The 19,521-nt window shown below is 47.6% G+C and overlaps 1 protein-coding gene and 2 long non-coding RNA genes across 4 annotated transcripts; 1 reads left to right on the forward strand and 2 right to left on the reverse strand.

Moving 5' to 3' along the window:
* Nucleotides 1-727: 727 nt before the first annotated feature.
* On the forward strand, nt 728-15,767 carry SNX15 (sorting nexin 15). Of its 2 annotated transcripts, XM_083374600.1 has the most exons (8): nt 728-935; nt 1,539-1,574; nt 4,115-4,235; nt 4,443-4,558; nt 5,467-5,659; nt 7,452-7,595; nt 11,680-11,922; nt 12,877-15,765. In XM_083374600.1, exons 1-8 carry the CDS (start codon nt 837-839, stop codon nt 12,981-12,983), a joined length of 1,059 nt encoding a protein of 352 aa, XP_083230726.1. In that variant the 5' UTR covers nt 728-836; the 3' UTR covers nt 12,984-15,765. The 2 variants fall into 2 exon arrangements, with proteins under 2 accessions (XP_083230726.1, XP_083230727.1); XM_083374601.1 differs by lacking the exon at nt 7,452-7,595 and having other exon boundaries at nt 12,877-15,767.
* Nucleotides 5,539-11,688, reverse strand: LOC310647377. The gene is made up of 3 exons (XR_014493874.1): nt 10,476-11,688; nt 9,440-9,530; nt 5,539-5,675 (listed from the first exon to the last, which is right to left on the reverse strand). It is a non-coding gene; the product is annotated as an uncharacterized lncRNA (long non-coding RNA).
* LOC310647378 lies at nt 13,038-17,169 on the reverse strand. The gene is made up of 3 exons (XR_014493875.1): nt 16,614-17,169; nt 16,029-16,120; nt 13,038-13,086 (listed from the first exon to the last, which is right to left on the reverse strand). It is a non-coding gene; the product is annotated as an uncharacterized lncRNA (long non-coding RNA).
* Between the last annotated feature and the right edge of the window lie 2,352 nt (nt 17,170-19,521).

Raw genomic sequence — 19,521 nt, forward strand, 5'->3', positions numbered from 1 at the left:
TGGAATGGAATGGAACAGATCATAGAATAGAATAGAAATAGAATAATTAGAATGGAATAGAATAGAATAGAATAGAATAGAATAGACTTTTCTCTTTCCCTTCTCAGTTTGTATTTTAAAAAGATTTATTGTTACCAAAAATAAAGACGTCAAATAATATCTTTAATTAATGATAATTAAATGTCTCTAGGCAAGATGGGCAACTCTTTTTACTGTAATTGGGCTATTCTATTTGATTCTCATTTTAACTTTTGTATATTGTATTTTTATTGCATTTTATTGCCCTGTACACCGCCCTGAGTCCTTCGGGAGAAGGGCGGTATAGAAATAAAATAAAATAAATAAATAAATAAATTAAATATGGAATAATGAATAAATAGAATGCGGAACAGAACAGAACAGAATAACCGAGTTGGAAGGGACCTCCGAGGTCATCTACTCCAGTCCCCATGCCCAAGCAGGAGACCCTGACCCCCTTTCTGACAGATGGCGCGTCAGTCTCTTCTTGAAGATTCCCACCTGCTTTGGGATTCGGGGATCGGTCGGTGCACGGTCCCCTGATGGGCGCCGGATCGGAGGGGGGGAAAAAAAAATAACCGATCCTCCTTCGCTTTTCGGTGAATTGGGCGCATCGCCCACGATCCCTAAACGCCGGACTGCCCGGACTGCCCTTTGCAGACGCTCCCTGGAGCAGCCGCCGGGCAGGGCAGAAAGGGCTGGGCGCGCATGCGCTCTGCGGGTGGGTCCCCGGGCAGCCGGGCGGCGCGCGGACGGTCTCCCTCTCGGCCGCCAGTCCTGGATTTAAAGGGGCCGCGACGCCAAAAAAAGGCGTCGGGATGTCCCGTCGGGCGAAGGAGGAGTTTCACCGGTCCTACGCGGTCAGCGACCCCCGCGGCCACCCGAAAGGCTACACGGAGTACAAAGTCACGGCCAAAGTGAGGAAGGAGTTGCAAAGAGAGTTTGCAAGGCCCGGCGGGGAGTGGGGAGGAAACGGTGGAGTTACCGTGCAAATGCGGGAAGCGATGGGCGGCTGCGGCCGGTGGAGCAGGAATAGCAAAGCAGGAGTAGCAAAGCAGGAGTAGCAAAGCAGGAGTTTCCGGAGCATGTGCAGAGAGGAGGGAGAAGGCGCTGGTTCCCCCCCCCTCCACGCTTCTGCATTTCTTTTTTTGCAAAGGGGGTTGGGGGGGCTGCTTCTCCCTCCCCCTTCCTCCCTCCCTCCCTCCCCAGCCTGTCCCTTGGCCAGAGGCGCGGTATTGCCGTGCCATCACCATCCTCTCTACGTGTGTGGGTGCGGGTGTGTAATGCAGGTGCAATGGGTCTGGGGAAGATGGAGGGGGGGGGTCTCTGCCCCCGGGCTGCAATTGCAGGGAGGGGGCAGAGAACATCTGGACATGCAAGAGGGAGCTGGCCTTGAGCTGGCATCCTGCTCTGCCCCACCCCCACCCCCCCCTGGTGCCATTCCTGGGACTCCTCAACCATCCGGGAGGGCAAAAGTTGGCAGATTGACAATTCACCTCCTCTTATCTTTTTCCTTCCAGTTTGTCTCAAAGGCGAATCCGGATGATATCAAGGAGGTACGTGGGCCCAGCCTGCCCGGGGAAGGGAGGATAAACCCCTTCGCACAACCCAGGGTCCTAAGATCAGGGTGGGTTGGTGAAGAAGGGGCTTAGTGGCTGGATTCTCACACCTTTAGCTGGTGTCTCAAGCAGCCTTTTTCGGGATTCGGGGTGCCAATTCTCCTAGGACCCTGACCCAGGTCAGTTGCAAATCTCTGCTGCATCCGCACACCTTGCTCGTCTTTAACGAATATGAGTTAACAGAACACAGGCAGTCGACTTACAACTTTTTCCAGTGCTGTTGTAACTTTGAATAGTCACTAAAGGAGCTGTTGTATGTTGAGGGCTACCCGTAAGAAAATAATAAGAGTTGGAAGGGAGCTAGGTCTTCTAGGACCAAGTTTGAAGACCCCCTGCCTTATACCATCCTGGACAAAATGGCTGTCTAATGTCTTCTTAAAAATCTCCAGTGATGGAGCTTATTTGAGGATTAGCCTATATGGAAACCCAGCCTATTTTATTAACTTATGGATCAATCAACACAGCAGATTCACTCGGGAAAGAGGTTGAATAAGTTGCGTGAACATAACAATAAACCATTGACTAGCTAAACAAGCTTTTGCTTCAGTCAACAGTGAGCCAAAAAACCCCTAACCAACCTTAACTTTAATCAGTTTAGTATACTGTATATACACTAAGCTGGGTAACTATAATGTGTGAATATGCCATGGTTAAGATACTTTATAGTTCACGATGTGTGAATCCTAAATCGGCCATTTGGTTAAACCATTATTTTAATAATCTCTGGTTTAGTTGTACATATGTGTCACTACAGTATTTTAGCAGTTATATTAACAACATTCGGTTAATGCGCTATTAATGTCACAGCAGGAAGTAGCACTTAGCTTGCCTTGATGAGCCAGAAAATTAAACAAGAGCTTGAACCTGGTTGGATGGGAGACCACTAGGAGATCTAAAGATAGGAGGCTTGATTGGGAAGTAGAAATTAAACAGTCCGAAATGAAGGCAGTTGTGCTGCATTTAGTCTGATTTTCTTCCAGTAAACAGACTTCCATCCTGTGCATTTGATGAAATCCTTCTCTTTTTTTAGGTAATTTCCCAGCCTGATCTGTAGGGAGAAGCTAATAATAATAATAATAACAACAATAATAATAATAGAGTTGGAAGGGACCTTGGAGGTCATCTAGTCCAACCCCCTGCTCAGGCAGGAAAGCCTATACCATTTCAGAAAAATAACTGTCCAGTCTCTTCTTAAAAACTTCCAGTGTTGGAGCATTCACCGCTTCTGGAGGCAAGGAGTTCCACTGGTTAATTATTCTCATTGTCAGGAAGTTTCTCCTTAGTTCCGGGTTGCTTCTCTCCTTGACTAGTTTCCATCCGTTGCTTCTTGTCCTGCTTTCAGGTCCTTTGGAGAATAGCTTGACTCCCTCTTCTTTTATCTACCCAGTTCCACAATGTGTCCTAATCAGTTTCACAGCCTACTGCAGGAGAGACAACGCCCTGGCTTTATTTCTATTGATTTCTCAAGTAACATCTTACAAGAGAAGTTGTTGCCTCTGCTTCTCTCAGCGCACAGAACCCATAACGGTCCCAAAGGCCCGTCTTAAAAAGAAGAGAGAAAAGCAGATTTTACAAAAAGTCAAGTGACTGAATGTGAGCAAGAACGATGCGTTCTAAGAACAAAGCAGTTATTGTCCTAGTAGGAGACATTTCCTGTGCAGATCGCCATGGGGTAAATACTGGCCTTATCTCCCACAAAGATTCTCCATGTTTTGTGGTCACGTTCTCTGTTCAGTTGACTCACAGAGAACAATCAACCAGTGGAACGGCTTCTTTCTGGAAATTGTGGGCGCTCCATCACAGGAGCTTTTCAAAAAGAGATTGGACAGCCATCTGTCTAGAATGCTCTCCCCTTTGAGCAGGGGGTTGGACTAGAAGACCTCCAAGGTCCCTTCCAATTCCGTTATTTTGGTCTGTCGTTCTGTTGTTCACGTGTATCCGTCCCTTCAAGCCCAAAGAAAGTCTGGAAGAGTATAGGATCTCCTGCCACAGGCAAGGGGGGGTTGGGCTAGAAGACCTCCAAGGTCCCTTCCAACGTTATTATACTATTGTGTTCTTTTTCTTCCCTCCCAACAACCCTGTGAGGTAGACTGTTGAAAGGGAGGCTCTATGCCTAAAGGGAGAGGGGTAGAAATGAGGTCTCCCCAATGCACGATAGTAGTGTTCCTCAATCTTGGCAACTTGGAAGAGGAGTGGACTTCAGCTGCCAGAATTCCACAGCCAGCATGGATGAACTTCAACTCCCAGAATTCCACAGCCAGCATGGATGAACTTCCAACTCCCAGAATTCCACAGCCAACGTGGTTGGCTGGGGGAATTCTGGGTGTTGAAGTCCATCCATCTGAAAATTGCCGACATCAAGAAATACCGCACTACCCTGCACCAAAACCTTCAGACACGCAGGGAATCCCTGCCTGGAGCCTAGTCACGAATTCCCGGTTGTCTGAATCTCGCCCTCCCTCCCTCCCATCCTACAGATCGTGGTCTGGAAGAGGTACAGCGACTTCAAGAAGCTGCACGCCGATTTGGCTTACACCCATCGCAACCTCTTCCGTCGCATGGAGGATTTCCCGGCTTTCCCGCCAGCGCAGGTCTTTGGTGAGTCCTCGACCTTATCCCGCTTTGCAGCCCCAGGTTTTTGGGGTTCAGCTCCCCCCACTGACTGTCTTTTCAGGGACTCCAATACCGCTAGTCCCCAGCCACACCAAGAGGTGACATTGTCTCTTCCGTTGACCTCTTGGGTTGGGAATTAAAAGTCCTGGCTTTCCTTGCCCCCTTAAAACGTTGCTCCCCGATCTTCCGCAGGCCGGTTTGACCCTGAGGTGATTGAAGAGCGGAGGAAAGCGGCGGAAGATATGCTGCGCTTCACCGTCCACATCCCGGCCTTAAATAACAGCCCCCAGCTGAAGGAGTTCTTCCGGGTACTTCCTTGATTTATTCCGCGTTTCTTTTTGGATGGTGGCAACCCAGCGAACAAGGGCCACAAGGGTGGGGAAAGAGGGAGGGGCTGACTGCATTGCGCAATCGTGGTTTGCCAGGGGCCCTGCTTTTGAGTGTGGAGGGGCCACATGTAATCCCAAATAACAAACAAACAACCTCCGATTCTTATCGCAGTAAAGCTAGTTGGACAGTAGAATCCACAGGTGGGAACCGTTGATTACTGGACTGTTAGATGCAGGGGACCGACTGTTGGGATCCATCACAAATAGCCAGATTAGGATTTAGACTAGGTTTGCGGTTCAGGATCCCAGCTTGTCTGGGCATCTTGCATTGCATGACCTTAAACCCAAGTGGTTTGTTTTTTCCCCCCAATCTGATCAACCCTAAAGTATGTGGACTTCAACTCCCAGAATACCCCAGGGGGAATCGAAGCACGCTCAGTTTCAAGGGAATTCTGGGAGTTGAAGTCCACACATACCTTAAAAGTTGCCTTGGGGTGAGAAACACTGCATTAAAACCACGATACGGTTTGATGTGATCAAACGCGCAATTAAATTTTCTACAAAAACACTGCTTCACCAAGCCAATGTGCATCTTTTTTTTTTTTTTGCCGGTTTCCAGCATGGACTTCCGCTTTCCTGCAAAAAAAAAAAAAAAAAAACATTGCGGAAAGTGGATTCACTTAACAACCACAGCATTCACTTAATGACCACTGGAAAAAAAAGTTTCCAAAAAGGTCTGGTGACATGACACCAACCACAATGGCTTATGACGGTAATGCCAGGCAGTCGAGGACAGTTTGGATGCCCTTTTGTGCCCAAATCCAGAAGGCGGCAAACTCAGGAGGCTCGGCGTGGTTGTGAACGCAGCCGTGGCTTTGTCCTTCCAGGGCGGAGAGGGCCAGAGTCGTCCCAGGCGCTGGGAGTCGCCGTCTCTGCCTCTGCCTCTCATCCCGGTGCCCGCGGCAGGAGTCGAACAGGGCGAGGAGGCCCTGGGGCTGGTTCAGGAGGATGGGCTGCTGGATCCAAAGCCAGAGGCGGCCAGCAAAGATGGCGTCTCTGAGCCCCAAATGGAGAACCGAGGTACGCCCTGAAGGCTCTGGGTTGCAAAATGAGAAAGGTTGAAAGTAGCATTTTTTCCCCTTCCTTCCTTCCTTCTTTTTTTTTTTTTGCCTTTCTCCCTCCGTCCCTTCTTTTTTCTGCCTTCTTTCTCCCTTCCTTCCTTTTTTCCTGTCCTTCCTTTCCTTCCTTCCCTCCTTTTTCCTGCCTTCTTTCTCCTTTCCTTCCATCCTTCCTTCCCTCTCCCTTTTTCTTTTTTTTCTGTCTTCCTTCTCTTCCTCTCTATCTTTTTCTCCTTCCTTCCTTCCCTCCCTCCCTCCCTCCTTCCCTCCCTCCCCACTGGAGGTCTTTAAGAAGAGACTGGAGAACACATTGGTCTGGAATGATAGAGGGTCTCCTGCCTGTGCAGGGGGTTGGACTAGATGACCTCCAAGGTCCCTTCCAACTCTGCTATTCTGCTATCCTTCCTTCCTTCCTTTTTTTACAAATAAGGCAACATGCCTGCCCCCTCTTTATTTTCCCAACAACAACCCTGTGAGGTGGGCTGGGCTAAGAGAGTGAGTGACCTTTCATGGCAAAGGCGGGACTAGAATTCATCATCTCCTAGTGATTGGTTCAAAGTCACCCAGCTGGCTTTCGTGGTTAAGGCAGGACTTGAACTCACAGTCTCATTTTCTAGCCTGGGGCCTTAACCCTCAGACCAAACAAATTATGCTCCCCTTGAGGAGGGGAAGGCATTCTGCGCATGCCCAGGTGCACACTTTCCAGAGAAGCCAAACAAATCAACAAGCTGGATTGAATACTTTCCAGCATATAACACTCTGTGCAGCTTCACATGACTTAATCAATCATAGTGTGGGATTATATCTCACAGTTGGGATAAACAGCTTGTAATCCCTCATTTCCAAATCTTGCCCTACTCTCTACAGTACTAGACCTCTTGCCAAATACGCAGGCTAGGTGTGGGTGTTCATCTCACCCCAAGCCGTAAACAAACCACAATGGTTAGGTCCAAAGATTGTCCTAAACCAGGGATAGGCAACCTCGGCTCTTTGATGACTCGTGGACTTCAACTCCCAGAATTCCTGAGCCAGCATGGCTCAGCTTGAAAACCTCTCCCTTTCCCCTCAGCGTGGCTGGCTCAGGAATTCTGGGAGTTGAAGTCCACAAGTCATAAAGCGGCCTAGGCCAGGGGTAGGCAACCTTGGCTCTTTTATGACTCATGGACTTCAACTCCCAGAATTCCTGAGCCAGCATGGCTCAGCTTGGAAACCTCTCCCTTTCCCCTCAGCGTGGCTGGCTCAGGAATTCTGGGAATTGAAGTCCACGAGTCATAAAAGAGCCAAGGTTGCCTACTCTTGGTTTAGGACAATCTTTGGACCTAACCATTGTGGTTTGTTTACGGCTTGGGGTGAGATGGAGTCATAAAAGAGCCAAGGTTGCCTACCCCTGCCCTAAACTAAAATGTGGTTTGTTCAGTTTTGACTTAGTGTGGGGGTGTGATTCCAGCTGTTGTGGCTTGCAGGATGCAGATGCCTGGAAAAATGCTTGAGGAGTCTAATGTTCAGTCCTGTAATTCAGATCTTGACCACTTGTAAGATGGGTGGACCTCAACTCCCAGAATTCCCCAGCCAGCTTTGCTGGGGATTCTGGGAGTTGAAGTCCACCCATCTTACAAGTTGCCAACATTTTGGTCCGATTAATTGCATGCCTGCAGCCATTTGGGAACCTAATCTTAAGGTAGCCAGCCCATGATAGATTTGGAGTTTAGTAGAAGTTGGCCTTGTGCTTCTACTGACTGTTGCTTCTACCACAGAGGGGGCCTCTGACGCTGTGGAACAAGAGGAGGATCTGGATGCCCTCTTTGCCTTCAAGGAGGAAGAAGCCAAGAGCGTCTCACCTCCTCACTGCCTCTTATCGGTCCAAGAATTAGCCCTCTTTGACCCCTTCTCCAAAGAAGGTAGGTAGGAGATGAAGGCCCACCACCAACATATCTCCTGTCCATCACAGGCATGGTGGTCCGTGGTCCAAGACACTGATGGGGGTGGGATCTCCCCATGGAACATAGAACCTCAAAGCTGGAAGGGACCTCAGAGGTCTTGATTTGATTTTGATTTTATTAAATTTATATACCGCCCTTCTCCCCGAGTACTCAGGGCAGCTCACAACCATAAAAATTAAAAAAACATAAAGTAAAAATTTTAAAAAAGAATTAAACAGTAAATGCAATAAATACAATTTAACCCAGTAAAAGCCTAATTAAAAACCGTAGTCAGTCCAGGCCTGCTTGTTGGAACAACCAGGTCTTCAGGTCACGGCGGAAGGACCGAAGGTCAGGGTCCGTCCGCAGCTCCGGAGGCAGTTCATTCCAGAGGGTCGGCGCGCCCACAGAGAAGGCTCTCCCCCTGGGGGTCGCCAGCTGGCATTCCCTGGCCGACGGCACCCTGAGGCGGCCGACTCTGTGGGAACGGACCGGGCGATGGGAGGTTGACAATGGCAGCAGGTGGTCTCGCAAGTACCCCGGGCCTAAGCCATGTAGGGCTTTAAAGGTAATTACCAGCACCTTGAATCACACCCGTAGGGCAACCGGAAGCCAATGCAGCTCGCTCAGGAGTGGTGTAACATGGGAGTACTGAGATACTCCCATAAGCACCCGCGCGGCCGCATTTTGCACCAGTTGAAGCCTCCAGGTGCTCTTCAAGGGCAGCCCCATGTAAAGAGCATTGCAGTAATCCAGGCGGGAAGTGACGAGGGCGTGGGTAACCGTGCATAGGGCATCTCGGTCCAAAAAGGCGCAACTGGCACACTAGGCGAACCTGTGCGAAGGCCCCCCTGGTCACGGCCGTTAGATGATCTTCCAAATTAAGCCGTGAATCCAGGAGGACACCCAAGTTGCGGGTCCTTTCTGGGGGGGGCAATACCTCCCCCCCATCAGAAGAGATGGAGCTTGTTGGACAGTACGAGATGCCGGTATCCACATCCACTCGGTCTTGGAGGGGTTAAGCCTGAGCCTGTTCCTTCCCATCCAGACCCGCACCGCCTCCAGGCACCGGGACATCACGTCAAGGGCATCACTGGGTTGGCTCGGGGTGGAGATAAACAACTGGGTATCATCCACATATTGGTGATACTTCACCCCAAAACCACGAATGATCTCACCCAGCGGCTTCATATAGATGTTAAACAGGAGGGGGGAGAGAACCGACCCCTGAGGCACCCCACAAGTGAGGGGCCTCGGGGTAGATCTCTGTCCCCCTGCCAATACAAACTGCGAGCGGCCCGAGAGGTAGGAGGAGAACCAGCGTAAAACGGTGCCTCCCACTCCCAACCCCTCGAGCCATCGCAGCAGGATACCATGGTCGATGGTATCAAAAGCCGCCGAGAGGTCAAGTAGGACCAGGACAGAGGAACAGCCCCTGTCCCGGGCCTGCCAAAGATCATCCACCAGTGCAACCAATGCCGTTTCCGTGCTGTAACCGGGTCTGAAACCAGACTGGTACGGGTCCAGATAGTCCGCTTCATCCAGGAATTGCGGGAGCTGACACACTACCACACTTTCGACAACCTTCGCTACAAAGCGAAGGTTGGAGACAGGACAGTAGTTGTTCAACGAGGCCGGGTCCAGAGCAGGCTTCTTGAGGAGGGACCTCGCCACCGCCTCTTTTAAGGCGGAGGGGAAGACACCCTCCATCAAAGAAGCGTTGACAACCAACCAGGAGGGACATGGGTCCAGTAAACAAGTTGCAGTGCTCTGTTTACGCATGATCCTGTACACATCATCCAGAGTCACAGGGTCAAACTCACCCCAAATGGTATGATCCAGACCTGCCCTCTCCACTCCGCTGGATTCCGCCCAGTCGGAGTCCAAGCCAGTCCGGATTTGAGCGATTTTGTCCTGCAGATACAGTACAAATTCCTCAGCCCTACCCTGCAAGGGGTCATCCCTGGGTCCCTGGTTAAACAGAGAGCGAGTCACTCTAAACAGGCCGGCTGGGCGGTTATCTGCGGACGCAATGAGAGCGGAAAAGTAAACAGGCTTTGCCGCTTCCATCGCCACTAGGTAAGACTTAAGATAAGTTCTTAGCTGTGTTCGATCAGATTCTTCTAGTCCAACCCCTGCTCAAGGCAGGAGATCTTATACCATCCCAGCCAAATGGTTGTCCAACCTATTTTTGAACATCTCCAGTCATGGAGCACCCACAAATTCTGAAGGCAAGCCCTTTGTCAGGATAATAATTTAATAGATAGACAGCTTATATAATGATGCAGTGATAGGAATGACTCAGCAGGTGTCTGTATCCCTTTAAAAGCCCGAGTATAAAAGGGAAGGCTTTTGCTGCTGTGTTCTCTCTTGTCCGTATCCTGCTGTGATTGCTGTGTATTGGAGCTTCCTGAATTATCACGTGTATGTATTTTGTTTCTAGCATATTTATAGATATTGTAATATAAACCACCATTTCATACAAACCACTGTTTACTGTATTTACTCCTGGGTTACCTAAGACTGTGCATGCTCTGACACCCTTCCACTGGTTAATTGTTCTCACTGTCAGGAAATTTCACTGTAGTTCTAGCTTGGATCTCACCCTGATAAGTTTCCATCCATTATTTTTGTCTTGCCCTCAGGTGTTTAGGAGATTAAGTCAATCCCCTCATCTGTGACAGCCATCATGTGTCCCCCCACCCCAATCTTCTCTTTGTTAACCTGGGGTCTCCAGACATAGCAACTTTAAGACTTGTGGGCTTCAGCTCCCAAAATTAGACTTCAACATACTGGGAGCAGTTGAAGACCACATGTCTTAAAAGTTATCAAGTTTGGAGACCCCTGGACTAGACATACCTTAGCTCCCTCAGTCGTTCCTCATATGATTTAGCCTCCAGATCATTTATCATTTTTGTTGATCTGTTGAATGTTGAATCTGTTGAATAGGAGTCAGGTGTGTGCTGCAGCTGCCAAAAAAAAAGCCAGCACAGCTCTAGGCTGCATTAACAGAGGGATAGAATCAAAATCGCATGAAATGTTAATAGCACTTTATAATGCCTTGGTAAGGCCACACAGTTCTGGTCACCATATTATAAAAAAGTTGCTGAGATTCTAGAGTGCAGAGAAGAGCAACAAAGATGATCAGGGGACTGGAGACTAAAACATTTAAAGAACGGTTGCAGAAATTGGGTATGTCTAGTTTAAGAAAAGAAGGACTTGGGGGTGACATGACGGTGTTCCAATATCTCAGGGGCTGCCCCAAAGAAGAGGCAGTCAAGCCCTTCTCCAAAGCGCCAGAAGGCAGGACCAGAAGCAACGGAGGGAAACTAGTCAAGGAGAGAAGCAACCTAGAACTAAGGAGAAACTTCCTGACAGTGAGAATAATTACGGTAACCAGTGGAACAACCTGCCTCCAGAAGTGGTGAATGCTCCAACCATTTGTCTGAAATGGTCTAGGGTTTCCTGCCTGAGTAGAGGGCTGGACTAGATTCTATTCTATTCTACTCTATTCTTACTATTACTCTTATTCTATTCTATTCTACTTCTATTCCTTTTATTCAATTTCTATTTCTGTTCCATTCCATTCTACTCTACTCTACTTATTCTATTCTATTTCTATTCTATTCTTCTATTTCTATTTCTATTCTATTTCTATTTCTTTTCTATTCTAATCTACTCTTATTCTATTCTATTCTATTCTTTTTCTATTCTATCCCCTATTTCTATTCTATTCTATATTCTATTCTTCTATTCTATATTCTATTCTATTCTATATTCTATTCTATTCTATATTCTATTATTCTATTGTATTATTTCTATGTCTATTCCTATTCTATTCTATTCTATTCTAATTCTTTTTTATTCCTTTTCTATTCCTATTCTATTCTGTTCTGTTCTGTTCCATTCCATATTTCTATTCTATTTCTATTCCATTCCATTCTATATTCTGTTCTGTTCTTTTCCCCATTCCATTATTCCATTCCATTCCATTCTATCAAATCCATCTCCCTTTCCTAGCCAGCAGAGCCTCTGCCCATCTGTTCTTTTCCTTCTGATCCAGCTTCTCCTGCCACCGTTCTGTCCCACGGAGACGACCTGGCTTCTCTGGAGGCCTCAGAGACCCAACCAGAACTCCTGCTCAGCACAGACACGACGCAAAAACCTGAGGCAGGAGGTGCCTTGTATCTGCCCGAAGCGACTGAGCGGATCCGGCAAGCTGTGCTGTGTGAAGCCTCCAGAGATTACCAAGGGGCCTTTCATGGCTACCGCAGCGGAGTTGACTTACTCCTTCAAGGTCTTATAGGTGGGTCTTTTCGGCTTCTGCGATTTTTCCCAAAACTGGGGAGAGTTTGGTCCCTCGAGAGGCGCTGAGCAGAGCTGGAACCAGAGTCTTAATTCAGGTTCCGACTGTTCTTGGCTGCTCCGTCTTTTACTAATCCAGGTTATACGGCTACTGAACAAACAAGACGCAGGCTGGGTTGGTGCAATAGGCTAAGCCTGAGGGAACAATAATGAACCAAGGTCAATACTTTTAATCAAGTTTACTGTGTCATGAAAACGTAGCTGCACCGTCTTTTACTAATCCAGGTTTGAGCGTGTTGTGCGAATACGGCTACTGAACAAACAAGACAGACTGGGTTGGTGCAATAGGCTAAGCCTGAGGGAACAATAATGAACCAAGGTCAATACTTTTAATCAAGTTTACTGTGTCATGAAAACGTAGCTGCTCCGTCTTTTACTAATCCAGGTTTGAGCGTGTTGTGCGAATACGGCTACTGAACAAACAAGACACAGGCTGGGTTGGTGCAATAGGCTAAGCCTGAGGGAAAAATAATGAACCAAGGTCAATACTTTTAATCAAGTTTACTGTGTCATGAAAACGTAGCTGCTCCGTCTTTTACTAATCCAGGTTTGAGCGTGTTGTGCGAATACGGCTACTGAACAAACAAGACACAGGCTGGGTTGGTGCAATAGGCTAAGCCTGAGGGAACAATAATGAACCAAGGTCAATACTTTTAATCAAGTTTACTGTGTCATGAAAACGTAGCTGCTTCGTCTCTTACCAATCCCGGTTTGCGTGTGTTGTCTGAATGTGGCCAGAAGAAGGCACTCCTCAGAAGCTAGAATCCCATCCGGCTGGGTGGCCTGTTACCCTGCTGAATGCTTTGAGCTCTTGTTTGACTTTTGGGGGGGTTTTGCTGGCTGGATTCCAGGGCGAGCCACCACAAAGTGATCCAACATATCTTCCTGTTTGCAGGCGATCCAAATCTAGCCCGCAGGGAAGCAGTGAAGAAAAAGACAGCGGAATACCTTCAAAGGGCTGAAGAAATCTTCCAGCAACATCTGAAACATCTGGAACTCTGACTTCCAATCCACCATGAGTCGCTTGTTATTTCCTGCTGCCCACAGACCCGGGTTTCAGGCTGACCACTTTCTCAAGGCCGTTTTTGTCAGGGGCTTGGAATTCCTACATAAAACAAATTTGTAAATTTTTCTTCCAAAGGACTGCAGCTGAAATCTTAGCTTTTGTGGTGCCCTTTCCTGTCGTCCGCCCACAAGCCTGGATCTGGAACGTTAAAACCTGGGCAAAAAATAACCGTAGGACTTGCTCTTCTCTTCGGGGGTCAAGGATGGCCCAAAGGGCCTTGTTTTGCGCAGGAGTTGTCTGAATGCGGAAATTCCCGATTCAGTTGATTCAACTTCAGGGGTTTGCCCAACTCCCTGCGTGTCAAAACTTTAAAGCGAACAGGCCGGGTTTAACAAAGCAGGGGAACAAAATGAATGGGTTGTGTGAATGCAGAGAGCCTAACAGAGAAGAATGTTGTTGTTGTTGTTTTTGGCAACTGCCTCTTTAGAAGTGCCTTCCTTTTTTGAGCTGGCTTGCATCCGTGTCCATTGTCCAGTAATTGCTGTGGCTGTCCAGAGCGACACAATCCCAGATAAAATATTTGAGATCCTTTGGCAGACATCTCTTGCCCCCTCCCTACCCCCAAAATGGAAGGCAGAGAATAAAGAGGTCTGAAATGTTTTGTCCAGGGAGAAAAATCTGCATATTTTCACCGGAACATTTCAAGCTTTTACATTTACCTTTGCAATTCATTTATCAAATTATTTATTTATCCAATTTATTTGCTGCCCATCTTAACAGTTCAAGGCAGCTCTGTTGCCTCCCCCCAAGTGTGTTGGGACACCCCCTGCCCAAATTCCAAGCTGTTTAATCTCTTTGAAGATTAAACTAGGCTTGCTTCTCCCTCTGCCTGGGCCAAAAAAGTGGAATTCAGGATGTTAATCTTTGAATTTCAAACCAAAGACGTGGAAGAAACGTTTGCTATTCAGCGGTGATTGGGCTCAAAATTCTCTTATATTTGAATGGTTACTCTAAGATGGGCAGGCAACCTTGGCTCTTTTATGACTCGTGGACTTCAACTCCCAGAGTTCCTGAGCCAGCCATGCTGAGGGGAAAGGGAGAGGTTTACGAGCTGAGCCATGGTGGCTCAGGAATTCTGGGAGTTGAAGTCCATGAGTCATAAAAGAGCCAAGGTTGCCTATCCCTGCTCTAAGAAATACGGTTACAGGTAGTCCTTGACTAATGACCACAATTGAGCCTAACATTTCTGTTGCTAAGCGAGGCAGATATTGAGTTTTCTCCCATGTTATGATTTCTTAAATGGATCATTATAGTTAAGGTAGTGACATGGCTGTTCAGCGAATCTGGCTTCCCCCATTGACTTTGCTCGTCAGAAGATCGAAAAAGGGGATCACGTGACCCTGGACATGCAACCGTCAATAAGTACATGTCAGTTGCCAAGCCTCCGAATTTTGATCGCGTGACCCGGGGGACGCGGCAACGGTTATAAGTGTGAAAACTGTCGCAAGTCACTTTTTTCGGTGCCGTTGTAATTTCGAACAGTCATTCAATGGACCGTCGTAAGTCAAGGACTGCCTGTATAGGCTCGTAGAAGCGTTGAATCTCTGCTGCGTCTGCATAAGATGCTAAATTTGGTTAATTTTATCTTTACTTCTTTTTCTTTACAGTTTAACAGATTGTGCAGATCCAGCTTGTCCGGTTCATTTATGGTGTTGTGACCCAGGTGGGTCTATCACCAAATTTTAGGCTAAAAGTGTTCTTAATAAGGTTCCTTGGGTGCCATTTCCACCTATGGATTTTCCTGGACTCACAACCACAAATTGGGACTGGAACTCCCGTTGCTAAACAACATTGCCTTAAACTTTGTATTTGCTTGTACCTTTTGCACTCCAATTTTGGATTCACACAACTCCTTGAAAGTTGCAGGCTCACTACATTCGAAGGCACTCAGTTGGAGAAGATGGCTAGTTAAGCCTACCCAAACATTTCAGTGAATTTTTAAACAAATTACGACTAGTAATTTCATCCATTTTCATCTTTGCAGGAAGACTTTGGGAGATTTTTTGAACATATGTTAGTCCTTGTTGCAGTCGTTAAGTCAATTGAAATGTCTGTGTCGTGATGGTTTGTACATATTTACCCAAAGAAAAGTCACTTTTAGAAGAGAATTAAAAACTTTATTGTCCCTTTAAATGTACACTAATCAACATGCATTGAAATGAATTTTTGTTGCACTCAGCTCCCAAAAAAAATACCATTTTGCATATGCTCGCATACACGCACACCTGACACAGAGAAATCTCACAGTTGAGTTCGAATGTATACACATGGCCAAAGGAAAAAAAGCTTCTTGCGAATTTACAAGATGGGTGGCATAAGTCAGGGGTCCCCAACCTCTGGTCCGTGGACTGGTACTGGGTCGCACATGCCAGCCACCGGGCTGCACAAACAAGCAAACTCCCCATCCGTGGGGATGCAGGCAGCACACAAAATCACACACTCCGGTCCGCAAAAAAAAAAACACTCCACGGAACCGCTCGCTGGTGCCCAAAAGGTTGGGGACCTCTGGCATAAGGAACAAAGCTGTTAGAGAATCTAGTGGTTCTGCTCAATAATGCTTAATGAAGCTTTTTCAACCTCTTGGCAACTTTAAGATGGGTGTTTGCCAGTTGCAACCACAAAACACAACCTGGTTAATTTATGAACTGATGTGGGTTTGCACAATTGGAGGAGCCTCATCATATCCATATTAAATCGTATTGATATATTAATCAGTGGAACGGCTTGCCTCCAGAGGTTTTGGATGCTCCATCCTTGGAGGGTTTTGAAGGAAAAAAAATTGGAGAATCATTTGACTAGGATGATATAGGGTTTCCAACTTGAGCAGGGGGTCAGACTAGAAGACCTCCAAGGTCCCGTCCAACCCTACTGTTCTATGTAGGGGTTCTGTTTTCCAAACACAGTAAGGCCAAAAGACAGAAATGAAAGCCATCCATTCATGTAACCAAGTTTAGTGGGCTGCGTGGATGCAACCCTTTTACCTTGTTTGTTTACATGGCCAAGTCTTCTTAGCAGGATCTCTGCCTCGCATTCCGTTCCTCTTTTGGGAGGGATGTGCAGATCACCGGAGAGTCTTGGAAAGATGCATCCAATAATATAAAAATTAAAGGGAAATCGAATAACAAAATAAACACCGGGAAGAGTCGCACCACCAGCGGCAAAGTCAGCTAAAAAAAAAAAAACACCGCCCCCCCCCCCATAGCTTTAGAAGAGGGGAAAGCAACCTTGGCTCTTGTGGACTTCAACACCCAGAATTCCTGAACCAGTCATGAGTTCTGGGAGTTGAAATCCACACGTCATAAAAGAGCCAAGGTTGCCTCCCCCTGGTTTAGAAGAATGAGGCAGAAAAACGGAAGCCTTGATCACAAGGGAAGAAAAAAGACAGAGAAAGTGAATTGGAGATACTACGTTTTGACAGCGTCAATCTTCAGAGTCCTTCTGACATGTTGAAAGGAGTGATTTTAGCGCAGTGGTGTCCAACCTTGGCGAACTGAAGTCCACAGGTCTTCAAGTTGCCACGGTTGGACACGACTGATTTAGCACGTAGGAAAAAAGAGGTCGCTTACCTCTGCCCCAGGAGCGCTGGATTCAAATTCCCCCTTGCGAGGTAGGCATCCATCCGTTATCGGTTCGGATCCTTATAACTTGCTGGGTGGGGATGGAGGCAGGATTTGGGGAAAGGAGGAGGAGAATCTAAAACCAAACAGCATTTCTTTCTTACAAGTAGTCCTCGACTTACGACCGTTTGTTCAGTAACCGCTTGAAGATACAACGGTGCTGGAAAAAGGGGCTTATGGCCGGGTCCTCACACTTAACGTCCATCGCAACATCTCCACACATTCAAACCTTGTGAAATGCCTGATTCGCTCCCACCACAGTGATTGGCTTCACAATCGTGACAAGGAAAGTCACGAAACTGGGCGGGACTTCCTTAACAACCATCTCGCTTAAGAACGGACGTTCCAGTCCCGGTTTGTCGTAAATCGAGGACTCCCTGTCCTGCAGAGAAGCCAAGCTCTTGATCTTTGGGCAGAGAAACCCAGCTGAGAACAGGCTAACGTAACAATCCCTGTTCCTACAATGTGCTAAACCGAATCGAGGGATTGTCACGTTGTGAAAATGCAGAAAGGGGAATGGTTGGTCCCTGTTGGTCCCAATTTATTGCCCATCTGGATGGGGAGGAACTCAAATCCTGACAAGATTGAGGGTTTGAGGCTGCTTAGGCCACCACGCCAGAGGTTGGCTGGCTCTGTGTTTTAAAATTGGGGTGCAAGCTCTTGAGTTCTGGTAGTCCTCAACTTATAACAATTCGTTAATGATCATGCAGAGCGACAATGTTACTGAATCAGGGGACCGATGGCCATTTTTCACACAACCGTTGCAGCATCCCCTCGGTCAGATAATCAGAATTCGTACGCTTGGCAACTGGGTTCGTACTTACGATGGTCGAAGTGTCCCGGGAGGGGGGAGGTCACACGGTCCCCCTTTTGCGACCTTCAGACTGGCAAAATCAATAGGGAAGCCAGATTCACTTAACGAACGGGTGACTAACTTCATAACTGCGGTGGGTTCACTTAACCACTGGGGCGGGAAAGGTCACAAAAAGAGGCATAACTCACTAAGCGACCATCTTTCTTAGCAAGGCTCAATTGTGGTCATAAGTCGAGGACTAGCTATATATACAGCTGCTGTTCAAGGAGCTAGTCACGGTTAAGGGCAGGAGAGGCCTTTGCTGAGATTTATCTGGTGCCCCAGAATGCCCTTTTTTTTCCACTGGGAGGTTCATCAATCTGTCACTCACGCCCGGGTCACCTTGCAGGTGGATTACAAGCGGTCCTCGGCTTACGATCACAATGTGGGCCAGAATTTCTGCCGCTAAGTGACGTGATTATTCAGGGAGTCATTACAGCAGAGGTCCCCAACCTTTTGGGGCAACAGGGACCGGTTCCGCAGAAAAAGGTTTTGTGAGTGGTTTTGTGCGCTGCCTGCATCTCACGGATGGGGCTTTGTTTGTGCGGACCAGTTGCTGGCATGCCACGGCCTGCTACTGCTCCACGAACCGGGGGTTGGGGACCCCTGCATTACAGAATTGATTATTCTTCTTGCTGCAGTCGTTAAACGAATCGTGTGGTTGTTAAGCAAATCCAGCTCCCTCACTCTCTTTGCTGCTTGTCCACTGGCTGGGAACAAATGGCGACCACGAGACCTGGGCACACTGCAACTTGCCACGTGCCCAAATTTTGACCACGCGAGTGTGGGGATGCTGCAGTGTCTCTGGGGACTGGTCACCAAATCACTTTTTCCAGCACCATTCCAACTTTAAACAGTTGGTAAACAAATGGTCATAAGTCGAGGACTGCCTGAAAGTGCAGTGTGCTCTACGTGGGGCTGCCCTTGAAGACCATCCGGAAGTGACAGCTGGCTCAAAAATGCAGCAATGGGAGCAGTATGTGTAGTCCTTGACTTACGAGCCCAAATTTCTGTTGCTAAGATACAGTCCTTAAGTGAAGTTTCCTCGATTTTACAACCTTGCTTGCCATCCTTGTGAAGTCAATCATTGCAGTCGTTAAGTTAATGACACCGTTGTTAAGTGAATCCGGCTTTCCCCATTGATTTTGTCGGTCAGAAGGTCCCAAAAAGGGAAAATCAAATGACCCGGGGACAGTGCAGCCGTCATAAATATGAGTCAGTTGCCAAGGCTCTGAATTTTGATCACATGGCCACACGGACGCTGCAACAGTCCCGCGAAAAACGTTCGCTTTTCTCAGAGCTGTCCGTGACGTTGAACAGCCATTAAATGGACAGTTGTAAGTCAAGGACTTGCAGCCCCCCTTACATGGCAAGGGTGTGAAAGTGTGAAAAGCGGTCGTAAGTCACTTTTTTCACTGCCTTTGTAACTTTGAACGGTCATGAAGCAAACGGATGTAAGTCGAGGACTTTGTTGCCTCTCCTTATACCTGCGTGTCATCTCCGCTGTGCTGCCTCTCAGTTTCCAGGTTCAGTTGAGATCTCTACCTATGAATTTGTGCAAGGCATGCAGCCTGGTTTACTTGAGGGACCCCCCCCAATTGTTTTTGCACTCCTCGGTTACATCCAGGCAGGGTGTCCCACCCTACATGCCCTCGATTAACCACGGTCACCTTGGGGTACTGAGAAATGTGCCGGTCGCAGCCCCTGCCATTTGGAATAGCACACTGCCCCACCCCCCAAAATATGTGTATGGCACCCGTTTTCTAAGGTGGTCTGAAGATCTGACCTAAGCATGTTTGTGAAATCGCTGTCCCAGGTTTTGGGGTGTTACTTTTTAAAGGGACAATTTGTCTGAAATGGGTGTAAGGATCGCCTGCTTGATCAGGAAGTTGGGACGAGAACTGGGGTCTCCCAACATAGCCACTTTAAGACTTGTGGACTTCAACTCCCAGAATTCCTCAGCTTCTGGGAGTTGAAGTCCACAAGTCTTAAAGTGGCTAAGTT

The sequence above is a fragment of the Vipera ursinii genome (genome assembly GCF_947247035.1).
Source record: "Vipera ursinii genome assembly, chromosome: 15".
NCBI classification, from domain to species: domain Eukaryota; kingdom Metazoa; phylum Chordata; class Lepidosauria; order Squamata; family Viperidae; genus Vipera; species Vipera ursinii.